Genomic DNA, 22,141 nt, shown 5'->3' on the forward strand with positions numbered 1-22,141 from the left:
TTTCTGTGTCCCAGGATCGTCCTCTGCAGGCTGCTGCTGCAGATCTCTGACATCTCAGCGACTGTTCAAAGATCTTTTCTCAAATCAGTCAGACGAGAACTTTACTGAAGATGAAGTTTTGTACAAAATAATACTTGAAAATAAACTGAACCACCAGTTATAATCAGATAAAAAATTTATGTTTTTAACAGACTTTGACAGAAATGGACACGTCCACTGAAGAAAGATCCAAAGAGACAAAGTAAGTATTTTCAAATAAATTCTTACTGAATAAATCAAGAATTAAAGGTTAACTTGAATCGTTTTTCATTCAGGAAGAGTTAAACGTGATCTGTCTGAGGATGAGCTGGGAACACATTAAAAGTAGCATTTAGTAGACAATCATAATAAAAATTAACTAATAATCGAGGAAAGCGATTACCAGAATTGCACCACCTCTCACTCTTTTGGAAAAGGTCTCTGTCTCCCTGCACCAAACTGTATCCATGCTATAGTCCAGGATGTGAGAGTGCAGCCAAGAAACAGAAGAACGCGGAGAAGGGCGACAAAACATGGTCCGATCACAACGTTAAGGCAGTTTGTGGTTGTTCCGAAAAAGCACAAGTAATAATAATAATTAACTATTCAAATAACAAAGTTCAAAGAAACACTAAAGGAGCGACGTCCAGCTGAACCAACGCCATTGAGAAGAAGATAATGAGGGCAGATAGACAGGAAATATCTCAGTTTTCCACTGCATTCATGGTCACTGCAACCTTCAGACAGAAAGGTCCCTGCTGCAGCACCATGCAGACCCAAACCGACTCCACTAAAATAGTCTAAAATGATTGAATGAAGATGTGTTGGTACCAATACAATCACTATTCATTGTGTTCAACTTGCTTTAACACCGATCTAAGCTTTAAATCTATTAGTGCTTAATGTTAATATTGAATTATGATGTGAGACTTTTAACGAGGTGCATTCTTCTCCAGTTCTGCTGAGGAACAAAAAGACAATGAAGTGAAATCGGTCGAAGAACAGAGCGGTACATGCTCAAATGTGGAAGGACAAAGGTAAGTCCACTGTGACTGTTGATCTGGAACAACTAAACCCTGAATCAGAAGGTCCATTAGAATATTAATAATAATTACATGTGTTGAATTATTAACATGTTTCTAACAGATCAGTTGAGCTAAACTGACTTTACTTCCTCATCCTTGACTTCATTGAGGCAACACTAAGAGCTGTACAACACAAAGGAACCAAATACTGAAGCCCTGCAGCAACTCCTTCCTGAATAACGCTCAGATCAGCAGACCTAGAAAGTGTGCAACTTAGAGTAGCTTAAAGTTAAAGTCGTAAACTTAAAGTAATAACAGAATCTGACATTTTCTGCTCTCTGGCTCCCCCTACAGAGTGGGATGCAACACCACTGTTGAATAATGCAACATGTTAGCGGAGACAGTCAGGGGGTCTCCATGATGAGATTAACTGGATTACAGCTACAGTTGGGTCCTTATCTGAGGGTAATTATCCTTGGATATATGGCGGAGAATGAATGGAATCACTGGCACAAAGCATGTCATACCCCGGTACCATAGGTGGCGCTGTCCCCATTTCAGCTATCGCTAATAGAGCCACTTCCTGTTGACGTCTTCACCACCAACAGCAACAAACTCAGGCATTCAGAAAGATGGTGACAACAACAGTAACATCGTCTCCTTCGACTTCCGGGTAACAATCCTGGGAAATTAATCTCGAGCATGTGCAGAACGCTCGATCCCATCCACAGCGTGCTTCTGCCGTCTCCACGCACGTTTGGATCGAGTTATCTCGGGATCTTAATCCGATCGCGAGTAACCCGATCCGTTTTCTGTCAGATTAAGGTGTCTACATGAACTGAATGACTCCGTCTTATTGTAAATTAGTCATTAATCAAATCTGATGGCACTCATGTAACCCCACTGAGTGAGAGACCAGGGCTTCCTTAAGGAGTACAGTCTGTTATGTTCCTCCTTGTAGACAGCCTCAGTGTTCCATTTAAAGCCCAGTCGGTCGTCCTGGTGAGCACTCAGGTAACTGTCGTCCTCCACCACCGTCACATCTTCTCCAAAGATGGGAATAGTGTTTGGCTTTTTCCTGGTCCTCCTAAAATCCACAATCATCTCCTTTATTTTGTTCTCATTCAAGATAAGGCGATTGTTCCCACACTATGCCACAAAAAGTGATCGATCAGTTCCCTGCGCTCAGCCTCTCGTCCATCACTGATACATCCAACCACTGCAGAGTCATCAGAGCATTTCTGGAGATGAAAGGAGTTCAACTGGAAGTTCTGTCATGAGATCAGGTTGCCATGGAGCTAATGTTATGGACAGTCATTGGACCATAAAAGACAGACTAATGAGGGCAGATAGACAGGAAATATCTCAGTTTTCCACTGCATTCATGGTCACTGCAACCTTCAGACAGAAAGGTCCCTGCTGCAGCACCATGCAGACCCAAACTGACTCCACTAAAATAGTCTAAAATGATTGAATGAAGATGTGTTGGTACCAATACAATCACTAACCATTGTGTTCAACTTGCTTTAACACCGATCTAAGCTTTAAATCTATTAGTGCTTAATGTTAATATTGAATTATGATGTGAGACTTTTAACGAGGTGCATTCTTCTCCAGTTCTGCTGAGGAACAAAAAGACAATGAAGTGAAATCGGTCGAAGAACAGAGCGGTACATGCTCAAATGTGGAAGGACAAAGGTAAGTCCACTGTGACTGTTGATCTGGAACAACTAAACCCTGAATCAGAAGGTCCATTAGAATATTAATAATAATTACATGTGTTGAATTATTAACATGTTTCTAACAGATCAGTTGAGCTAAACTGACTTTACTTCCTCATCCTTGACTTCATTGAGGCAACACTAAGAGCTGTACAACACAAAGGAACCAAATACTGAAGCCCTGCAGCAACTCCTTCCTGAATAACGCTCAGATCAGCAGACCTAGAAAGTGTGCAACTTAGAGTAGCTTAAAGTTAAAGTCGTAAACTTAAAGTAATAACAGAATCTGACATTTTCTGCTCTCTGGCTCCCCCTACAGAGTGGGATGCAACACCACTGTTGAATAATGCAACATGTTAGCGGAGACAGTCAGGGGGTCTCCATGATGAGATTAACTGGATTACAGCTACAGTTGGGTCCTTATCTGAGGGTAATTATCCTCGGATATATGGCGGAGAATGAATGGAATCACTGGCACAAAGCATGTCATACCCCGGTACCATAGGTGGCGCTGTCCCCATTTCAGCTATCGCTAATAGAACCACTTCCTGTTGACGTCTTCACCACCAACAGCAACAAACTCAGGCATTCAGAAAGATGGTGACAACAACAGTAACATCGTCTCCTTCGACTTCCGGGTAACAATCCTGGGAAATTAATCTCGAGCATGTGCAGAACGCTCGATCCCATCCACAGCGTGCTTCTGCCGTCTCCACGCACGTTTGGATCGAGTTATCTCGGGATCTTAATCCGATCGCGAGTAACCCGATCCGTTTTCTGTCAGATTAAGGTGTCTACATGAACTGAATGACTCCGTCTTATTGTAAATTAGTCATTAATCAAATCTGATGGCACTCATGTAACCCCACTGAGTGAGAGACCAGGGCTTCCTTAAGGAGTACAGTCTGTTATGTTCCTCCTTGTAGACAGCCTCAGTGTTCCATTTAAAGCCCAGTCGGTCGTCCTGGTGAGCACTCAGGTAACTGTCGTCCTCCACCACCGTCACATCTTCTCCAAAGATGGGAATAGTGTTTGGCTTTTTCCTGGTCCTCCTAAAATCCACAATCATCTCCTTTATTTTGTTCTCATTCAAGATAAGGCGATTGTTCCCACACTATGCCACAAAAAGTGATCGATCAGTTCCCTGCGCTCAGCCTCTCGTCCATCACTGATACATCCAACCACTGCAGAGTCATCAGAGCATTTCTGGAGATGAAAGGAGTTCAACTGGAAGTTCTGTCATGAGATCAGGTTGCCATGGAGCTAATGTTATGGACAGTCATTGGACCATAAAAGACAGACTAATGACGGCAGATAGACAGGAAATATCTCAGTTTTCCACTGCATTCATGGTCACTGCAACCTTCAGACAGAAAGGTCCCTGCTGCAGCACCATGCAGACCCAAACTGACTCCACTAAAATAGTCTAAAATGATTGAATGAAGATGTGTTGGTACCAATACAATCACTAACCATTGTGTTCAACTTGCTTTAACACCGATCTAAGCTTTAAATCTATTAGTGCTTAATGTTAATATTGAATTATGATGTGAGACTTTTAACGAGGTGCATTCTTCTCCAGTTCTGCTGAGGAACAAAAAGACAATGAAGTGAAATCGGTCGAAGAACAGAGCGGTACATGCTCAAATGTGGAAGGACAAAGGTAAGTCCACTGTGACTGTTGATCTGGAACAACTAAACCCTGAATCAGAAGGTCCATTAGAATATTAATAATAATGAACATGTGTTGTATTATTAATGTTTCTAACAGATCAGCTGAGCTAAACAGACTTTACTTCCTCATCCTTGACTTCATTGAGGCAACACTAAGAGCTGTACAACACAAAGGAACCAAATACTGAAGCCCTGCAGCAACTCCTTCCTGAATAACGCTCAGATCAGCAGACCTAGAAAGTGTGCAACTTAAAGTAGCTTAAAGTTAAAGTCGTAAAGTAAACTTAAAGTAATAACAGAATCTGACATTTTCTGCTCTCTGGCTCCCCCTACAGAGTGGGATGCAACACCACTGTTGAATAATGCAACATGTTAGCGGAGAAAGTCAGGGGGTCTCCATGATGAGATTAACTGGATTACAGCTACAGTTGGGTCCTTATCTGAGGGTAACTATCCTCGGATATATGGCGGTGAATGAATGGAATCACTGGCACAAAGCATGTCATACCCCGGTACGATAGGTGGCGCTGTCCCCATTTCAGCTATCGCTAATAGAGCCACTTCCTGTTGACGTCTTCACCACCAACAACAACAAACTCAGGCATTCAGAAAGATGGCGACAACAACAGTAACATCGTCTCCTTCGACTTCCGGGTAACAATCCTGGGACCAACGGAGGGACCCAGTTGGGACAGAAGCCTTTGCAAGAGCATTCAAGTAGATGGAGCCGTTCTATTAAGCTCTTTGTAGCTAACATCAGGGACTTGGATCTGATGCGGGCGGCTAAGGGCAGCCAGAGGAGCAAAATGAACAGAGGGGGGACGTGTTCTTTTAGGCTGATCCAAGACCAGACGCACCGCCGCGTTCTGGACCATCTGCAGAGGTTTCACAGCACAGGCTGGAGACCAGTTAGGAGACCAGTTAGGAGACCAGTTAGGAGATCAGTTAGGAGAGCAGTTAGGAGACCAGTTAGGAGAGCGTTGCTGTAGTCAAGGCGGGAGTTGACCATGGCCTGCACCAGGAGCTGGGGGGCATGTTGGGTTAGGTATGGTCTGATCTTTCTTATGTTTAGTAATGCAAAGCGGCACGAACGAGCAACCGAGGTAACGTGATCTTTGAAGGTTAGTTGGTCATCAATCATGACACCCAAGTTTTTAGCAACCTTTGATGGAGCAAGAGATAAGGAATTAATGTTTATATTGATATTTATACATTAACCAGGCCTGGTTCCGGCGAGGTGACTTTAGAAGTCTGGGGCCACTCCATCAAGGCCTTTGAATCCCTTTTAGTCTGATCCCTTCCGTGAGACCAAATTATCCTGGAACGCCCCAGCAGGGGCCAACGTCCCTGACAGCCCAGCGCTCAGGATGTTGGGGGTGCTCAAAGCCCACATTAAGGTGGTGATTATACAGTGGGGAAAAGAAAAAAGATGTGCTGATAATAACTCATCTGTTGATTTGCCATGTTGTATAATCAGTATTTGTTGAAGCTTTTTGACAGACATTTCTTTCCACAGTTCTGCTCTAAAACAAAAAGAAGAAGAACTGAAGTCCCTCAGACAGAGGTACTGTATAATCAAACAGTAGAAACAACATAGTCCAAATCACAGTATCTATATTTGATTTGATGATCATTCCAGAGATCTTTCCAACTTCATTCATCATGTCACATATAACTGTAAAATATGCAGCTTCTGGTCTCAGCTGGTTTTCCACATGAAACACAAATAAAGCTCTTCTTTCAAGCCCTATTTTTAAAGTATTTTTGGGTGTTCCCAATAAAAAAAGAAATAAGTTGACTGAGAAGGTATAAAAGGTCTGCTTGGATACATCCCACCAACCTCAGCTGGTTTTTAGTTACTCCATTGCAGCTGAATGTATAGATGCTGTTCAGCATGTTCCTGAATGTAAAGGTGATGGAAAAATGTTTTCAAACTCCAGCAAAGTCATTTCAAATGTTTGTCTTTTTCTCTTCCAAAGACTTGATTCAGGTATGAAATCCAGTTGCCGTAGATGTGAACAACATGAACGTGAACACAAAGAAAGGTTTGTTCAAATCTATGATGGATTTATGGATCTTACAGCCAGCCATCTGACTCATTTTACCATTAATGCTGCGTTATGATGGCATTTCACCATGATGTTTATATTCCAAAAGCATGACTGAGATGGAGACTTTCTACAAGAACAAACTTCAAGAAGAAAGGTAAATGTTATTGTGAAGTTTATTTCAGTGAGACAGGAAGCTGAACAGTGTGTGGATACAATAAGAGCTCCATAAAGCAACTGATGCAGCAGCCATCAATTCACTGAACAAAGACTCCTGTTCAAGACGACTCACTGTAACCACTGAACATGTTACTACTCTGTCCTACATTTTCTTTTTAACTCTCCTCCCTTTTCTCGTCATTTTTTACTCACTGTTCTACGTATTTTTGAGACTGCTCCAAGCAGCAGCCGTTCGTTTCTGAGGCACTAACAGGGAGAGAATAGGGGTCTGTGTTCAGCCTTTAACTGAGGTGTGGCCACCACAACCTGGAGCCCGTCTCATTGTTAGGATAACCGAGCAGGCTGGTCTGACAGCTACTTACAGCTAAAGCTACTTCACACTCTGCATCTCCCTTCCAGGTCTGCTGTGAAACGAAAAGAGGAAGAACTGAAATCACTCAAAGAGAGGTAATCTACGTACAGATATCTGGGGCGAAAAAAGCAGTTTGTCACATGCAAAGTGTCTCCACTGTCATGTTTTATATTTTCTATCTGGACAGACTGGCAGCAGATGTGGCTGTTTCAATAAAAGCTGCAGACACTGAGAGCATTAACAGCCCAGTCAGTAAAACCAGACTGACAGAGATGTACGACAGGCTGAAACTGCTGCAGTGGCCTCAGATCAAGGATGATCTGAAGGCCACTGAAATGAACCCACAGTCAGCCCAAGCTCTGCTTCAGGTACAGTAACACTGTTGAAGCAACGGCACTCGGTTCATTCCTCGACTTCCTGTCCAAGTTCAACTTTGAATTCCAGTGAGTGTGGATCTTTGGTATAAAGCTTGAAACTGATCCTTCCAGAAAACCTTTGAAGATGCAACAGAGGAAATGAAGAAAAAGAAGAAGCAGATAGAAGAGGCGTTTGGACTGACCGACTCCAACAGTGGACCTCAGAAGGTTCTGTGCTGTAGGACTGTTGTCTGAACTGGATCATTAAAGCAGATTGTGTTATTAGACGTCTGTAACCTGCATGTTTCCTGTGTCCCAGGTTAAAGAGTACAGACAGCTAACCATTCAGAATCTGCAGATGGCTCTGTACCACAGCACCAAAGAAGACCTTCTACAGGTATGTGAGGCACATGTTACAGCTAAAGGAACCAAACTTCAGGCTGAACAATGAACTGAACACTGAACCATTCCTCCACAGACTCATGTCCCCGAACATGGAGGTCAGTACTCAAAGGATGTGATGGTGACTCTGAGACCTCTGACCTCACAGTGCTTCTGGTTGGGCTGCTTGATGGCTTTAAACAATCCTCCTCTTCAGCCCGACTGGAAGAATCTCGCTCCGGGGATGGATCCTTGGGACATTTTTCCTCGAGACATCAAACCTTCTTCTGCCATGTAGACGAAGCAGACTGAGGAATGAGGAGAGAATCTGTCTGTTTTTAGAGCTTTAGTACGCTGTTGGGATATTTGATCTTTTGTTCTTTTCCTTAATATTCTGTTGAAAAGACAGCGGATCATGTGACCCGTAGAATATATGCAGACTTTGGTGTCAATGTTCTTAATATGCAGTTTAAAAAACTGTTTATTCAAAATGATCGTGGCATTGTTAATCCTCATTTTTCTATTACTCAACAAATCAAACGTCTGGTTGGATGGTTGCTTGCCAGGTGAGCCCTTAAATTCCTTGCGTTTGACGCAGATTTTACAGATTGTCTTATTTAAATTTGCAGGATCAAATATGGAGCACAGAGGTTCATTATCAATTTCAGCCTGACTTCTCTTAGTTATTCTCCAAGGTATCCTCCCTTTAGCGGAACCCACTCAGGCAGAACCTTTGATCTGTGAACCATGTGATTATACTTGTTGGTAAATGGGGGTCATTGGTGAACCAGCTGGTGTTCACCACCTGTTTGTTGGATCGTTGGAAACATCGCAACCTGAAATCAGGGTCAAACTGGACTTTTACTGAAAGTTTGGCTGCTTCTTCGGGTCCACTTATTCTCCCCCACATGCACCCAGTCCTCTTCCTGCTGGTTGCTCAAGCAGTGCTTTGTAAAGGTTAAAATTTGTGACCTTGTCAATAAATAATTTTTTCTGAGAAATTTGTGCATGTGTAGAAAACATTTGTATTTATATGAACATCTGTGAACTCATACAGAGACATTGAGACACTTTTGTGAGCGCGCTTTGATGACATCATCCCAGTAGATGAGTGTGTAGAAAGCCCTCTATAAGCCCCCCGATAGCTGCCAATAACAACAACACAGCAGCTATGAGCTAACAGAGCTATGAGCTAACAGCAGCTATGAGCTAACAGAGCTATGAGCTAACAGAGCTATGAGCTAACAGAGCTATGAGCTAACAGAGCTATGAGCTAACAGCAGCTATGAGCTAACAGAGCTATGAGCTAACAGAGCTCTGAGCTAACAGAGCTATGAGCTAACAGAGCTCTGAGCTAACAGCAGCTATGAGCTAACAGCAGCTATGAGCTAACAGAGCTATGAGCTAACAGAGCTATGAGCTAACAGAGCTATGAGCTAACAGAGCTATGAGCTAACAGCAGCTATGAGCTAACAGAGCTATGAGCTAACAGAGCTCTGAGCTAACAGCAGCTATGAGCTAACAGCAGCTATGAGCTAACAGAGCTATGAGCTAACAGAGCTATGAGCTAACAGCAGCTATGAGCTAACAGAGCTAACAGAGCTCTGAGCTAACAGAGCTCTGAGCTAACAAAGCTATGAGCTAACAGCAGCTATGAGCTAACAGAGCTATGAGCTAACAGAGCTATAGCACACGTTCATTCATTCATTCTTCTTAAAGTATTGGTGAAATAAAGACAGATACAGCCTTATTTAGAGGCTGCATCCTCTAAGCCCCGTTCACTCCGTTATATGGATCTCCAGTTATCTAAATATCTTCAGAAGGACGCCGACTTTCACCAAACTGTTCTGTGAGCAGATGAACGTATTTCATGCCAGAAATGAGGTTTAAAAACACCGGAGTTCCCCTTTAAGACCTGCAGTGTGAACGTAGCCCAACATGATTCTTATTCTCCCCCACATGCACCCAGTCCTCTTCCTGGTGGGTTAGGGCTCAAACAGTGTTTTGGTTTGTTTGTGTGGAGGAACAGGGCGTCTGTGTGTTTAATCTACCTTTATAATATTGATCAAAAGGTTTACTGTGGGCTCAAATTAGCCCCAGAAACTGTTCACACATAGGAAGCATAAAACTGCTTTTAAAACTCAGTACTCCGTTAATTATGAGTGAGAATTCTGTCCAATCAGAGGGTCGGTCTCACGATATTTCAGCAAATTCAGCAACAAATGTTTTTGCAGTAATTTGCAACGAGGAATTCCCCCGGGTCAGTGGTTCCCTTCACAGATACCATTCTAAACATTAATATCCACCCTCAACACGGACTGCCTTGCATCTGACAAACAAGCTACAGAAATCTCTAATCTTTCATGTGTATTCATTTTTAAAAGGATTCAGCCAAGTCTGAAAGTTCCCTGGACTGTATCGAGGTGACCAAGCATCAGGGGTAGTTCCCCCCACCAGGAGCAGCCTTACCTCGTTTTATCATTTCCCTTTAGCTTGTAGTGGTCAAAAACTAAAGATAGTAGACAACAAAATGCAAATATGTGTTGTGTTCACCAACAAACTGGTGAGGGCTGAGCTAAATGACTTAAATCTGTGCTTCACTAACATTTCATCGGGCTGCTGCCTCTGTGCTTTGAATAAATCATTTACTTGTTAATTCCCTGTATAAAAACCTGGAGGCAGCACATGTAAAAGGGGAAAAGGTTTCCTTCTGTGAGGAACATGCAGAGAACATTTACATTTGTCCTGCTAAATGTAACTGAATCAGTAGGCTGGCTAACTGAGGTAACACTCGTACTAAGTTGGTCTGTGTAGTAAAGAACTACTGAAAGCTGAAATCCAGGAACAGAAACACAGGTTCATAACTTACCTGCTTGTTCTGCAGCTTCACTCACTTTTCTCCATGTCGCTCTCTCAATGTTTCAGGTTTTCCAGGATAAAATTCTTCCTGCTTTATTTCTTCGTTCATTCATTCGTAAATAAATCAACTGACTGTCGCTCTCAGTAACTATGAAGCTGTCGTTACAAAGTGTTCACGTCTCCACACTTTGCTCCGAGTCATTTTGCACACGTCATCACGCCGCCACACAGCTCCCTCCACGTCCTGAACGCCCATCAGCAACAAGAAGCCTGTCTCTCTTCAGCAGGAGTACAGCAGAAAGCTGAGACTGCTTAAAGAGAGACAGCACTGAGTTAGCATGGCAGCTAACCACTGAGTTAGCATGGCGGCTAACCACTGGGTTAGCATGGCGGCTAACCACTGAGTTAGCACGGCAGATAACCACTGAGATAGCACGGCGGCTAACCACTGAGATAGCACGGCGGCTAACCACTGAGATAGCATGGCGGCTAACCACTGAGATAGCATGGCGGCTAACCACTGAGTTAGCGTGGCGGCTAACCACTGAGTTAGCAGGGTGGCTAACCACTGAGTTAGCATTGCGGCTAACCATTGAGTTAGCACGGCAGATAACCACTGAGTTAGCACGGCAGCTAACCACTGAGTTAGCACGGCAGCTAACCACTGAGTTAGCACGGCAGATAACCACTGAGATAGCACGGCGGCTAACCACTGAGATAGCATGGCGGCTAACCACTGAGATAGCATGGCGGCTAACCACTGAGATAGCATGGCGGCTAACCACTGAGATAGCATGGCGGCTAACCACTGAGTTAGCATGGCGGCTAACCACTGAGTTAGCAGGGTGGCTAACCACTGAGTTAGCATTGCGGCTAACCATTGAGTTAGCACGGCAGATAACCACTGAGTTAGCACGGCAGCTAACCACTGAGTTAGCACGGCGGCTAACCACTGAGTTAGCACGGCGGCTAACCACTGAGATAGCACGGCGGCTAACCACTGAGATAGCACGGCGGCTAACCACTGAGTTAGCATGGCGGCTAACCACTGAGTTAGCATGGCAGCTAACCACTGAGTTAGCATGGCAGCTACAAACTGAGCCTTAGGGCTACACAGCTGATGCACCATTTTGATTTGATCTGTGACGTTTGAGTTGCTGTGATCACATTTATTGCTGTTTGTTGAGTTCATGTTGGTTTGGGGAAGATCCTGAATGATAAAAGCATTTAATTATGTGTTTCACCAGCCCAGAAACACATTTAAAACAGTGAAGAACTGATGTGAACTCGACTGTTCCAACAGATCCAGAAAGAAGTCTGAATTATTTCTGCAAACTTACAAAAAGCAAAGAACCAAATGTTTTGCTGTAATTCATCAGGACAAAAGGATCTGAGACGCCAACTCTTTGTCTGATGTTATATTTCTAATGAAGGTTATCAGTTTAGGCTTTAATATTTTGACAAACCTAATCTGTAACTAATGTTTGCTGCATTGATCGATCTCGGCCCGATCACAATATAGAATTTGCTTTAGCTGTTAATGGGTTTCTGTAACAATCTGCTTTGAAGCTGCATTGGAATGTGTTCACAGTAATATTCAGAATGACTTCATTACATCATTACAAAGCCAACATAATGCCTTTCTGTTTCCTTTCAGCTGCAGCTCTGCAGACTGCAGTTCAGGTAAAGCTGTCTTTGGTAAAACCATTTATTCTAATAAACTTCCTTCTCTGCCTGCAGCAGGGTCTCCTCTGGAGTTTAAGCATTTTTCACAAGGCGCCTTCTTTAGAAAAAGTTATTTAACTGGCTCAGATCTGTGGTGTAGAGTCTGTGGGCCGCTAGCTGAAGACAGAAAGAAGGGCTGAATAATGAGCTGCAGCTCACAGCAGAAGAAGACGCTGAAATATGAAAAATAACCACTTACCTCCTCAGGATAAGAGGATAAAGTGAGTTCATCTGCAGTCTCCCATACGGGAGGCGTAGTGATGGAGCAGCGACCGTAACCCCAGCAACAGAAGGAGCTTCTACATTAAAACTGGCTGCTGCTGCTGGGTTTGTGTGGAGGGACCCTGCAGCAGTGCTGCTTCTGGTCGGCACCGAGGGCTCCATGGCCCGATGTTCTCCTGTTTGTGCTCCTAGTTTAGTGTTGGCATCCTTTGCAAACATTTGGAAACATTTCCCCCTAAAAACCTCCTTCTGGACAGCGTGAATGAGCAGCTGTTGCATGCAGCAGCTCCTGGGAGATACCTCACTGGAAGGGCTCCATCCCTCAGCTGCTTTGTTGCAGATGTGCTGCTGGCATGGACCTGGATGCTGGATCTGCACTGGTTCTGGTTTGTGGGGACACAGAACCACTGGTCAGGATGAGAAGATCATCTGACCCGAACCGTTCAACTGGAAACGAACACAGAACACCTTCTTTTGGCATTATGGGTGCAATCCTGCTGCTTAAAGAACGACACGTTGGCATCAGTCCCAGCTCTGATCAGCTCATGCACAGCAGCTCAAGCCTGAGACTCAGGCTGGAAGTTGTAGAAAGTCTCCATCTGTCATGCTGATGAAACACAAACATCAGGGTGAAAGGTCATCATAACACAGCATTAATGGTAAAATGAATAAGATCCATAAATCCATCACAGATTTGAACAAACCTTTCTTTGTGTTCATGTTGCTCACATCTACGGGAAAAGCTTCAGAAGAAATTTAAATTAAAATCACAGAAAATAACCCAAAGCATCCAAAGCAGCCACAATAAATCCAGACATTTACTGAGTAAGAACCACTAACCACCAACCAGCTTATAGCTGTGGGAACACAGCGATCCTTTCATTTGACTTCAGTTAGCTTCAGAATCCCGTTCAGCATCTGTACATCCAACATCTGGAGGAAGCAGACACCAGCTGGAGCTGCTAAAGGCTGCTGTGACCGGCCCCAGAGCAGGTGAGGGCTCCAGGTGAGAGATCTGTGTGAAAGCTCTGCCTCCAACAATAAATCCTGCTGTAACCGCAGCAGAAAGAGTCCAATGTGTGTAAACTGGGAAAAGGTGTCAGAGTCCAGGGCAGACCAGGCTTTTCTTTCATTGGGAAGCATCTTCAAGGAGATATACGAGGCGATAAATATTATGGCGAGGGCAGCAAACCTGAGATATAAGCATAAGTTAGTGAACTCTCTGCTGCCAGGGTTAGCTGAGCCAGGACAGCAGAAGATGGCCTGGATGTGATGAACCTTCATCCTGGTTCAGCCCCAGGACTGAGACAGACTTCTGTGGAGAGGACAGAACCACAGTAATCATTTTATCGGTTAACCTTCTCTAATTATAACATTTAGCAGCTCAGCTAACAGTGAAAAATAACTTTAATAAAAACTGACCTGCTTCACGGTTTCCTCAAAGACCAGGAACCTTTCAGGAAGCTGTTGTTCTGCCAGGTTTCCATCAACAAAGCGGCACCAACATTTTGGTGGTTTCTCCAGTTTAGTTAACAGTTCTTCGTGCTTATCGACTGATGTGAATGGAGCTGGACGCCACGGCGTTGTGACCGGCGTTCAAGATCTGCTGCAGTTAAGCTCGACCGCTGAGTCCAGCGTTTCAGAGGAGCCGCTGTCATCAAACCAGGAAGTAGACACTGAGATGACTTCTTTAGATGATCCCCTTCTCCCTCTTAAAGGGGACATCTGAGGCAAAAACCAGCTCTTCTACACTAATACTTGAACTCTCTCGTCTCTAGTCTGGGCGCCGCGTTCAGATTCCACTTCCTACGTAGAAAGGGCAGCGGAATCTGAACTCCAGCAGCGGCCAACACCCAGTCTCCACCCAGTCTCCACCCACCAGGCCCTGCAGGTGATAAAACAGCAAAGATCAGGTGAGGCGCCCAGATTTCATTCCTCGCAGGAGAAAAACTGTTGGCAGAATGGAGAATCTGGGCGCTAAGCATGTAAGTTGCTCTGCTGTTGGCTGCAGTGACCAGCAGAAGACCCTGCATAAGACCCGAGTCTCAGAGGACCTGGAGTGGATAAAAAGGTTTTGCTGAACATGAAAGTAGAACCCCCCCCCTCTGAAAGGTGTCAGTACTCGCCGTTTACTTTGGTTCGAACAAATCAAACAGCAGAAAACTTAACACAGTCCTGAACAACACAGTTTGGGCTGTTTCTGTGTGTCACAGTTCAATAAGAACAGGAACAGATGGATGACAGGCTAATCTGCCTGGACTCACTCAGGCGGGTTCAGCAGCGTTTTAGACTGTTTTACAGCGGGGTCCAACAGTTTAGAAACTTATCTCACATGAGATTAATGACACATTTCACCAGCTGCAACAAGAATGCTTTGCAGATGGTTTAATTACTTTCACAACGTTTTGATCGGGCATCTATGCGGCCACCTACTGCCTTTAAACAGCAGTCTAAGGCACAGATGTCGCTCTAACAGCAGCAGATGTTCAGCAGCCGGTCAGACGAGGATGAAGTTGTGGATAATAAAATTACTTTAGAGAACATGCTTTTCTCAACATGGTTCACAGTCTTCCTTCTCTGCTCCGTAACAAAATGGCGCCATGCAGAAACAACTCGTTTCAAGCAAAGAACAAGACAAATATTTATGATAAATATAATGATTGAGGACCTTCGGGAACTATGGCAACGAGACCATCTGCCCTCTGATTGGACAGTTTGAGTTTTTATCGTCCAATCAAATTGAAATGTGAAAACTGCCCCAAAATTGGCAGCACTGACTTTTAAAGGTAGTTTTCTGCTTTGAATCTGCGAATAAATGCTCACAAAAGCGCTTGTATCGTCGTTGTGTTTCAAAGATTTTTAACAAACATATCTTTTCTACACGTGAGCAAATCTGAATTCCTCAGATCGATTTATTTCACAGGGTCAAAAAGCTTAATTTACGATTACATTTATTGAAAAGCTCAACATCTTTCTGGGGCTAATTTGACCCATAATTTAAGTTCAATGGTTTCCCAAAGTTTTTTACCTTTGAAGGCAAAGTTCAGTCATGTTCGGGAGAGAAAGCTGATGAGAAACGCACGACAGAAAGGGAAGAAGTGGCCGATTTTACATGCATATAAAACGGGCTGCAGAGCGGATTCTGCACTATAACTTAATCCTTGCTCCAGTTTTTATTACGAAACTCTGAATAAATGACGACTTTAGTACCTACCCCTCTGATCGGGGTCTTCTCTCCTGCTGTGGAGTTCGAGCAGGGTCCAAACTTTCTGTCTTTCAGGCTTTGCTTCGTTCATTTTCCACCAAACAGGACAGCATGAACACCAGGGACACCGTTTCCGTCCAGATGTTAATGTCCGCGGTGCTCACCGTCTCTGCAGCTCGTAAAGATCCTCGGTGAGACCAACGAACCTAACGCTAAGACGATATTCACCTGTCAGCCACCGGCGGCCGCCATGTTGAACGCTTTTACCGCTCAGTGGGCGTGTCTCGATAGATCAATCAGGACAGATTAATCAATAAACCGAAATGGGGTGGGTGGTATTACTGAGGTGAAAGGAAAGTGTTTCTAAAGTTGGGAGAATCTTACTTACATGTGGCGCCCCCCAGGGGTCTGTGCTGGGTCCATCACTGATCAATATCTAAATCAAATAGATGTGGAAGGTATCTGATGCATTAAAGGGAATCTGGGGCAGCTACTGGATAGGGTGGTCACTTCAGAAATAAGAACAAATGATCCTTAAATCTAAGTCAAACAGATGTTTTTCAGGAGCTGAAGAAGAATCCACAGGTGCAGATACTTCTGATGGAAGAGACCATGAAAATAAGTTTCTAGGTGTGATAACAGAGAATAAAATAAGTTTCAGGAAGGACTACAAATCACTCCACGTTCTCTGCTGCTCACTGGTTTCACTGAATCTGAGTTACTGAGCAGGTTCGGGGCAAAACTTAGAAATGTTCCCGCTCATCATCATCAGTGCTGTAATAAAGGCCATCAGGACAATCCCCAGAACTGTTCTTCACATCAAAAGCAGTGAATCTCCCCCATCTGCTTCCCTGTCCCATCTCTGTGTCCGTCCAACATTAAAAGGTTCTGTGTGATGAACTGAAGCAGCGTCTGAACTGATGGAGGAGGGCCTGAGAATCACAGAGCATCCTTTAAATGATGGAGGAGGGCCTGAGAATCACAGAGCATCCTTTAAATGATGGAGGAGGGCCTGAGAATCACAGAGCATCCTTTAAATGATGGAGGAGGGCCTGAGAATCACAGAGCATCCTTTAAATGATGGAGGAGGGCCTGAGAATCACAGAGCATCCTTTAAATGATGGAGGAGGGCCTGAGAATCACAGAGCATCCTTTAAATGATGGAGGAGGGCCTGAGAATCACAGAGCATCCTCTAAATGATGGAGGAGGGCCTGAGAATCACAGAGCATCCTCTAAATGATGGAGGAGGGCCTGAGAATCACAGAGCATCCTTTAAATGATGGAGGGCCTGAGAATCACAGAGCATCCTTTAAATGATGGAGGAGGGCCTGAGAATCACAGAGCATCCTTTAAATGATGGAGGAGGGCCTGAGAATCACAGAGCATCCTTTAAATGATGGAGGAGGGCCTGAGAATCACAGAGCATCCTTTAAATGATGGAGGAGGGCCTGAGAATCACAGAGCATCCTTTAAATGATGGAGGAGGGCCTGAGAATCACAGAGCATCCTTTAAATGATGGAGGAGGGCCTGAGAATCACAGAGCATCCTTTAAATGATGGAGGAGGGCCTGAGAATCACAGACCATCCTCTAAATGATGGAGGAGGGCCTGAGAATCACAGAGCATCCTTTAAATGATGGAGGAGGGCCTGAGAATCACAGAGCATCCTTTAAATGATGGAGGAGGGCCTGAGAATCACAGAGCATCCTTTAAATGATGGAGGAGGGCCTGAGAATCACAGAGCATCCTTTAAATGATGGAGGAGGGCCTGAGAATCACAGAGCATCCTCTAAATGATGGAGGAGGGCCTGAGAATCACAGAGCATCCTTTAAATGATGGAGGAGGGCCTGAGAATCACAGAGCATCCTTTAAATGATGGAGGAGGGCCTGAGAATCACAGAGCATCCTTTAAATGATGGAGGAGGGCCTGAGAATCACAGAGCATCCTTTAAATGATGGAGGAGGGCCTGAGAATCACAGAGCATCCTTTAAATGATGGAGGAGGGCCTGAGAATCACAGAGCATCCTTTAAATGATGGAGGAGGGCCTGAGAATCACAGAGCATCCTTTAAATGATGGAGGAGGGCCTGTGAATCACAGAGCATCCTCTAAATGATGGAGGAGGGCCTGAGAATCACAGAGCATCCTTTAAATGATGGAGGAGGGCCTGAGAATCACAGAGCATCCTTTAAATGATGGAGGAGGGCCTGAGAATCACAGAGCACCCTCTAAATGATGGAGGAGGGCCTGAGAATCACAGAGCATCCTTTAAATGATGGAGGAGGGCCTGAGAATCACAGAGCATCCTTTAAATGATGGAGGAGGGCCTGAGAATCACAGAGCATCCTCTAAATGATGGAGGAGGGCCTGAGAATCACAGAGCATCCTTTAAATGATGGAGGAGGGCCTGAGAATCACAGAGCATCCTTTAAATGATGGAGGAGGGCCTGAGAATCACAGAGCATCCTTTAAATGATGGAGGAGGGCCTGAGAAACACAGAGCATCCTTTAAATGATGGAGGAGGGCCTGAGAATCACAGAGCATCCTTTAAATGATGGAGGAGGGCCTGAGAATCACAGAGCATCCTTTAAATGATGGAGGAGGGCCTGAGAATCACAGAGCATCCTCTAAATGATGGAGGAGGGCCTGAGAATCACAGAGCATCCTTTAAATGATGGAGGAGGGCCTGAGAATCACAGAGCATCCTTTAAATGATGGAGGAGGGCCTGAGAATCACAGAGCATCCTTTAAATGATGGAGGAGGGCCTGAGAAACACAGAGCATCCTTTAAATGATGGAGGAGGGCCTGAGAATCACAGAGCATCCTTTAAATGATGGAGGAGGGCCTGAGAATCACAGAGCATCCTTTAAATGATGGAGGAGGGCCTGAGAATCACAGAGCATCCTCTAAATGATGGAGGAGGGCCTGAGAATCACAGAGCATCCTTTAAATGATGGAGGAGGGCCTGAGAATCACAGAGCATCCTTTAAATGATGGAGGAGGGCCTGAGAATCACAGAGCATCCTTTAAATGATGGAGGAGGGCCTGAGAATCACAGAGCATCCTTTAAATGATGGAGGAGGGCCTGAGAATCACAGAGCATCCTCTAAATGATGGAGGAGGGCCTGAGAATCACAGAGCATCCTTTAAATGATGGAGGAGGGCCTGAGAATCACAGAGCATCCTTTAAATGATGGAGGAGGGCCTGAGAATCACAGAGCATCCTTTAAATGATGGAGGAGGGCCTGAGAATCACAGAGCATCCTTTAAATGATGGAGGAGGGCCTGAGAAACACAGAGCATCCTTTAAATGATGGAGGAGGGCCTGAGAATCACAGAGCATCCTTTAAATGATGGAGGAGGGCCTGAGAATCACAGAGCATCCTTTAAATGATGGAGGAGGGCCTGAGAATCACAGAGCATCCTTTAAATGATGGAGGAGGGCCTGAGAATCACAGAGCATCCTTTAAATGATGGAGGAGGGCCTGAGAATCACAGAGCATCCTTTAAATGATGGAGGAGGGCCTGAGAATCACAGAGCATCCTTTAAATGATGGAGGAGGGCCTGAGAATCACAGAGCATCCTTTAAATGATGGAGGAGGGCCTGAGAATCACAGAGCATCCTTTAAATGATGGAGGAGGGCCTGAGAATCACAGAGCATCCTCTAAATGATGGAGGAGGGCCTGAGAATCACAGAGCATCCTTTAAATGATGGAGGAGGGCCTGAGAATCACAGAGCATCCTCTAAATGATGGAGGAGGGCCTGAGAATCACAGAGCATCCTTTAAATGATGGAGGAGGGCCTGAGAATCACAGAGCATCCTTTAAATGATGGAGGAGGGCCTGAGAATCACAGAGCATCCTTTAAATGATGGAGGAGGGCCTGAGAATCACAGAGCATCCTTTAAATGATGGAGGAGGGCCTGAGAATCACAGAGCATCCTTTAAATGATGGAGGAGGGCCTGAGAATCACAGAGCATCCTTTAAATGATGGAGGAGGGCCTGAGAATCACAGAGCATCCTTTAAATGATGGAGGAGGGCCTGAGAATCACAGAGCATCCTTTAAAGGCTCATAAATCAGGGCCGTCTTTGGGTGCTGAGACGCTCCAGAAGGAAACAGCACCTCATCATCACTGACCCCACGCTCGGCATTATGGGAGAGGAAGTGAGGAGGCAGGTGCTTTCAGGTTGTTAAACATCAGCACATCACTGGAATATTATAAAATAATGACTAATACTGTATCAAACACAAAAGCCAGTCATCAGAAAGCTCCTAAAACCCAAACTATGGGAAATATGAACTGTTTACATGTTGTTTTTGTACAAATGAAAGTTTTACAGCAACTGTGAGAAACTGTCTGAATGGTGTCACTTTAAGAGACTAATCTATGAAAGCTTCTGAACAAACATGATGATGAGAACAGCTGCTGAGGAATGAGGAAGACTGTTATCAGACAGATACAATGGATATATTCTGTATTTATATCCTGCAGTACCTGTATTTCACCACTGAGCGGCGCTGTTGGCCGCCGCTCTGACCAAACTCTGTGGCTCTGGAGGTTTTAAACACTTTCCTTCCTGCTTCATCTGAATATGTTGATGAAATGTAAAACGTGGGAGAGAGGAAGGCTCCTCCCTACATTTCGGTGTGTATAGAAACTCACATACTGATGTTTACAGGCCCAAACTCCAGAGAAAACTCAAACAGGGAAACTGAAAACTATCCTGAACAGTCTCACCTGCCAGGATTGTTCTGAACAGATCATAAATATAAAACTGTGTATCACCCCTATTTATGACACTAATATCAGTGAAGATACTCACCAGAGGCTCAAGTATCATATATACGCAAGCGCGCGCGCACGTATTCTCCGGTAAAGTGCACTTGAGTCACGCACGGCTTCACACCTGTAATTTACCGAAGTTCGTGTGGCTAATGCTAAAGCTAGCGCTACGGCTGCTAACAAACATAACGCGCTTCCCGCGCGGTTTCTTCGCGGTGCTCAAAATAATCCACAGCGGGGGAAAGTGGTGTTTCGCTCTCTCACGCCGATGGAAAAGTGACAAAACAGTTTTAAAATCGTACTCTCTTCCTCAGAAACGGTCATTTCCAGGCGAAAGCGTGCGCCGCCTTGACGTTGATCCGGCAGAGAGAGACAGAACCACGGCACGTGCACGCTGACGGCGCCTGATTGGTTGCGTTGCATCACGTGAACTCCCTACGTCACCTGTTCTTTACATTCGCCACATTTAAATTAAACAAATTATCATTTTAAATATATTTTAATAAACATGACTACACAAATCTTCATCTTAATCTATTTATTGACTTTTAAGATTTTAATCATAAATCCTATTTATTCCTTCTTTTTGACATCCACAGCCGATGAATTTTCTGCTGCTTTCAATGACTCACAGTTTGTCCTGATCATTTTCTCTCCTCCTTTCACTCCACCTGTACTGCGGTTCTGGACTCTATTGCCCCTTTTAGGCAAAAATCTGTCAAGCCAAGAACAGACCTCTGGTTGAACGACACCACCAGCGCTATCAGGCAGCGCTATCAGGCAGCGCTATCAGGTAACGCTATCAGGCAGCGCTATCAGGCAGCGCTATCAGGCAGCGCTATCAGGCAGCGCTATCAGGTAACGCTATCAGGCAGCGCTATCAGGCAGCGCTATCAGGCAACGCTATCAGGCAGCGCTATCAGGCAGCGCTATCAGGCAACGCTATCAGGCAGCGCTATCAGGCAGCGCTATCAGGCAACGCTATCAGGCAGCGCTATCAGGCAGCGCTATCAGGCAGCGCTATCAGGCAACGCTATCAGGCAACGCTATCAGGCAGCGCTATCAGGCAGCGCTATCAGGCAGCGCTATCAGGCAACGCTATCAGGCAGCGCTATCAGGCAACGCTATCAGGCAACGCTATCAGGCAACGCTATCAGGCAGCGCTGCAGGCAACACTATCAGGCAACGCTATCAGGCAACGCTATCAGGCAACGCTATCAGGCAGCGCTATCAGGCAGCGCTATCAGGCAGCGCTATCAGGCAACACTATCAGGCAACGCTATCAGGCAGCGCTATCAGGCAGCGCTGCAGGCAACACTATCAGGCAACGCTATCAGGAAGCGCTATCAGGCAACGCTATCAGGCAGCGCTATCAGGCAACGCTATCAGGCAACGCTATCAGGCAACGCTATCAGGCAACGCTATCAGGCAGCGCTATCAGGCAACGCTATCAGGCAGCGCTATCAGGCAACGCTATCAGGCAACGCTATCAGGCAACGCTATCAGGCAGCGCTATCAGGCAGCGCTATCAGGCAGCCCTGCAGGCAGCGCTATCAGGCAACGCTATCAGGCAACGCTATCAG

General features: G+C 45.0%; 1 protein-coding gene across 2 annotated transcripts; it reads left to right on the forward strand.

The window, feature by feature from the left end:
• Positions 1 to 202: 202 nt before the first annotated feature.
• On the forward strand, positions 203 to 8,113 carry LOC140320019 (uncharacterized). Of its 2 annotated transcripts, XM_072397780.1 has the most exons (9): positions 203 to 241; positions 5,955 to 6,002; positions 6,418 to 6,483; positions 6,596 to 6,643; positions 7,066 to 7,113; positions 7,206 to 7,386; positions 7,507 to 7,602; positions 7,694 to 7,771; positions 7,853 to 8,113. In XM_072397780.1, exons 1-9 carry the CDS (start codon positions 204 to 206, stop codon positions 8,051 to 8,053), a joined length of 804 nt encoding a protein of 267 aa, XP_072253881.1. In that variant the 5' UTR covers position 203; the 3' UTR covers positions 8,054 to 8,113. The 2 variants fall into 2 exon arrangements, with proteins under 2 accessions (XP_072253881.1, XP_072253882.1); XM_072397781.1 differs by lacking the exons at positions 203 to 241; positions 5,955 to 6,002 and adding an exon at positions 4,326 to 4,427.
• Positions 8,114 to 22,141: the final 14,028 nt, after the last annotated feature.

Source organism: Leuresthes tenuis, unplaced genomic scaffold (genome assembly GCF_036924035.1).
Source record: "Leuresthes tenuis unplaced genomic scaffold, fLeuTen1.0.hap1 SCAF_12, whole genome shotgun sequence".
Classification (NCBI taxonomy): Eukaryota; Metazoa; Chordata; class Actinopteri; order Atheriniformes; family Atherinopsidae; genus Leuresthes; species Leuresthes tenuis.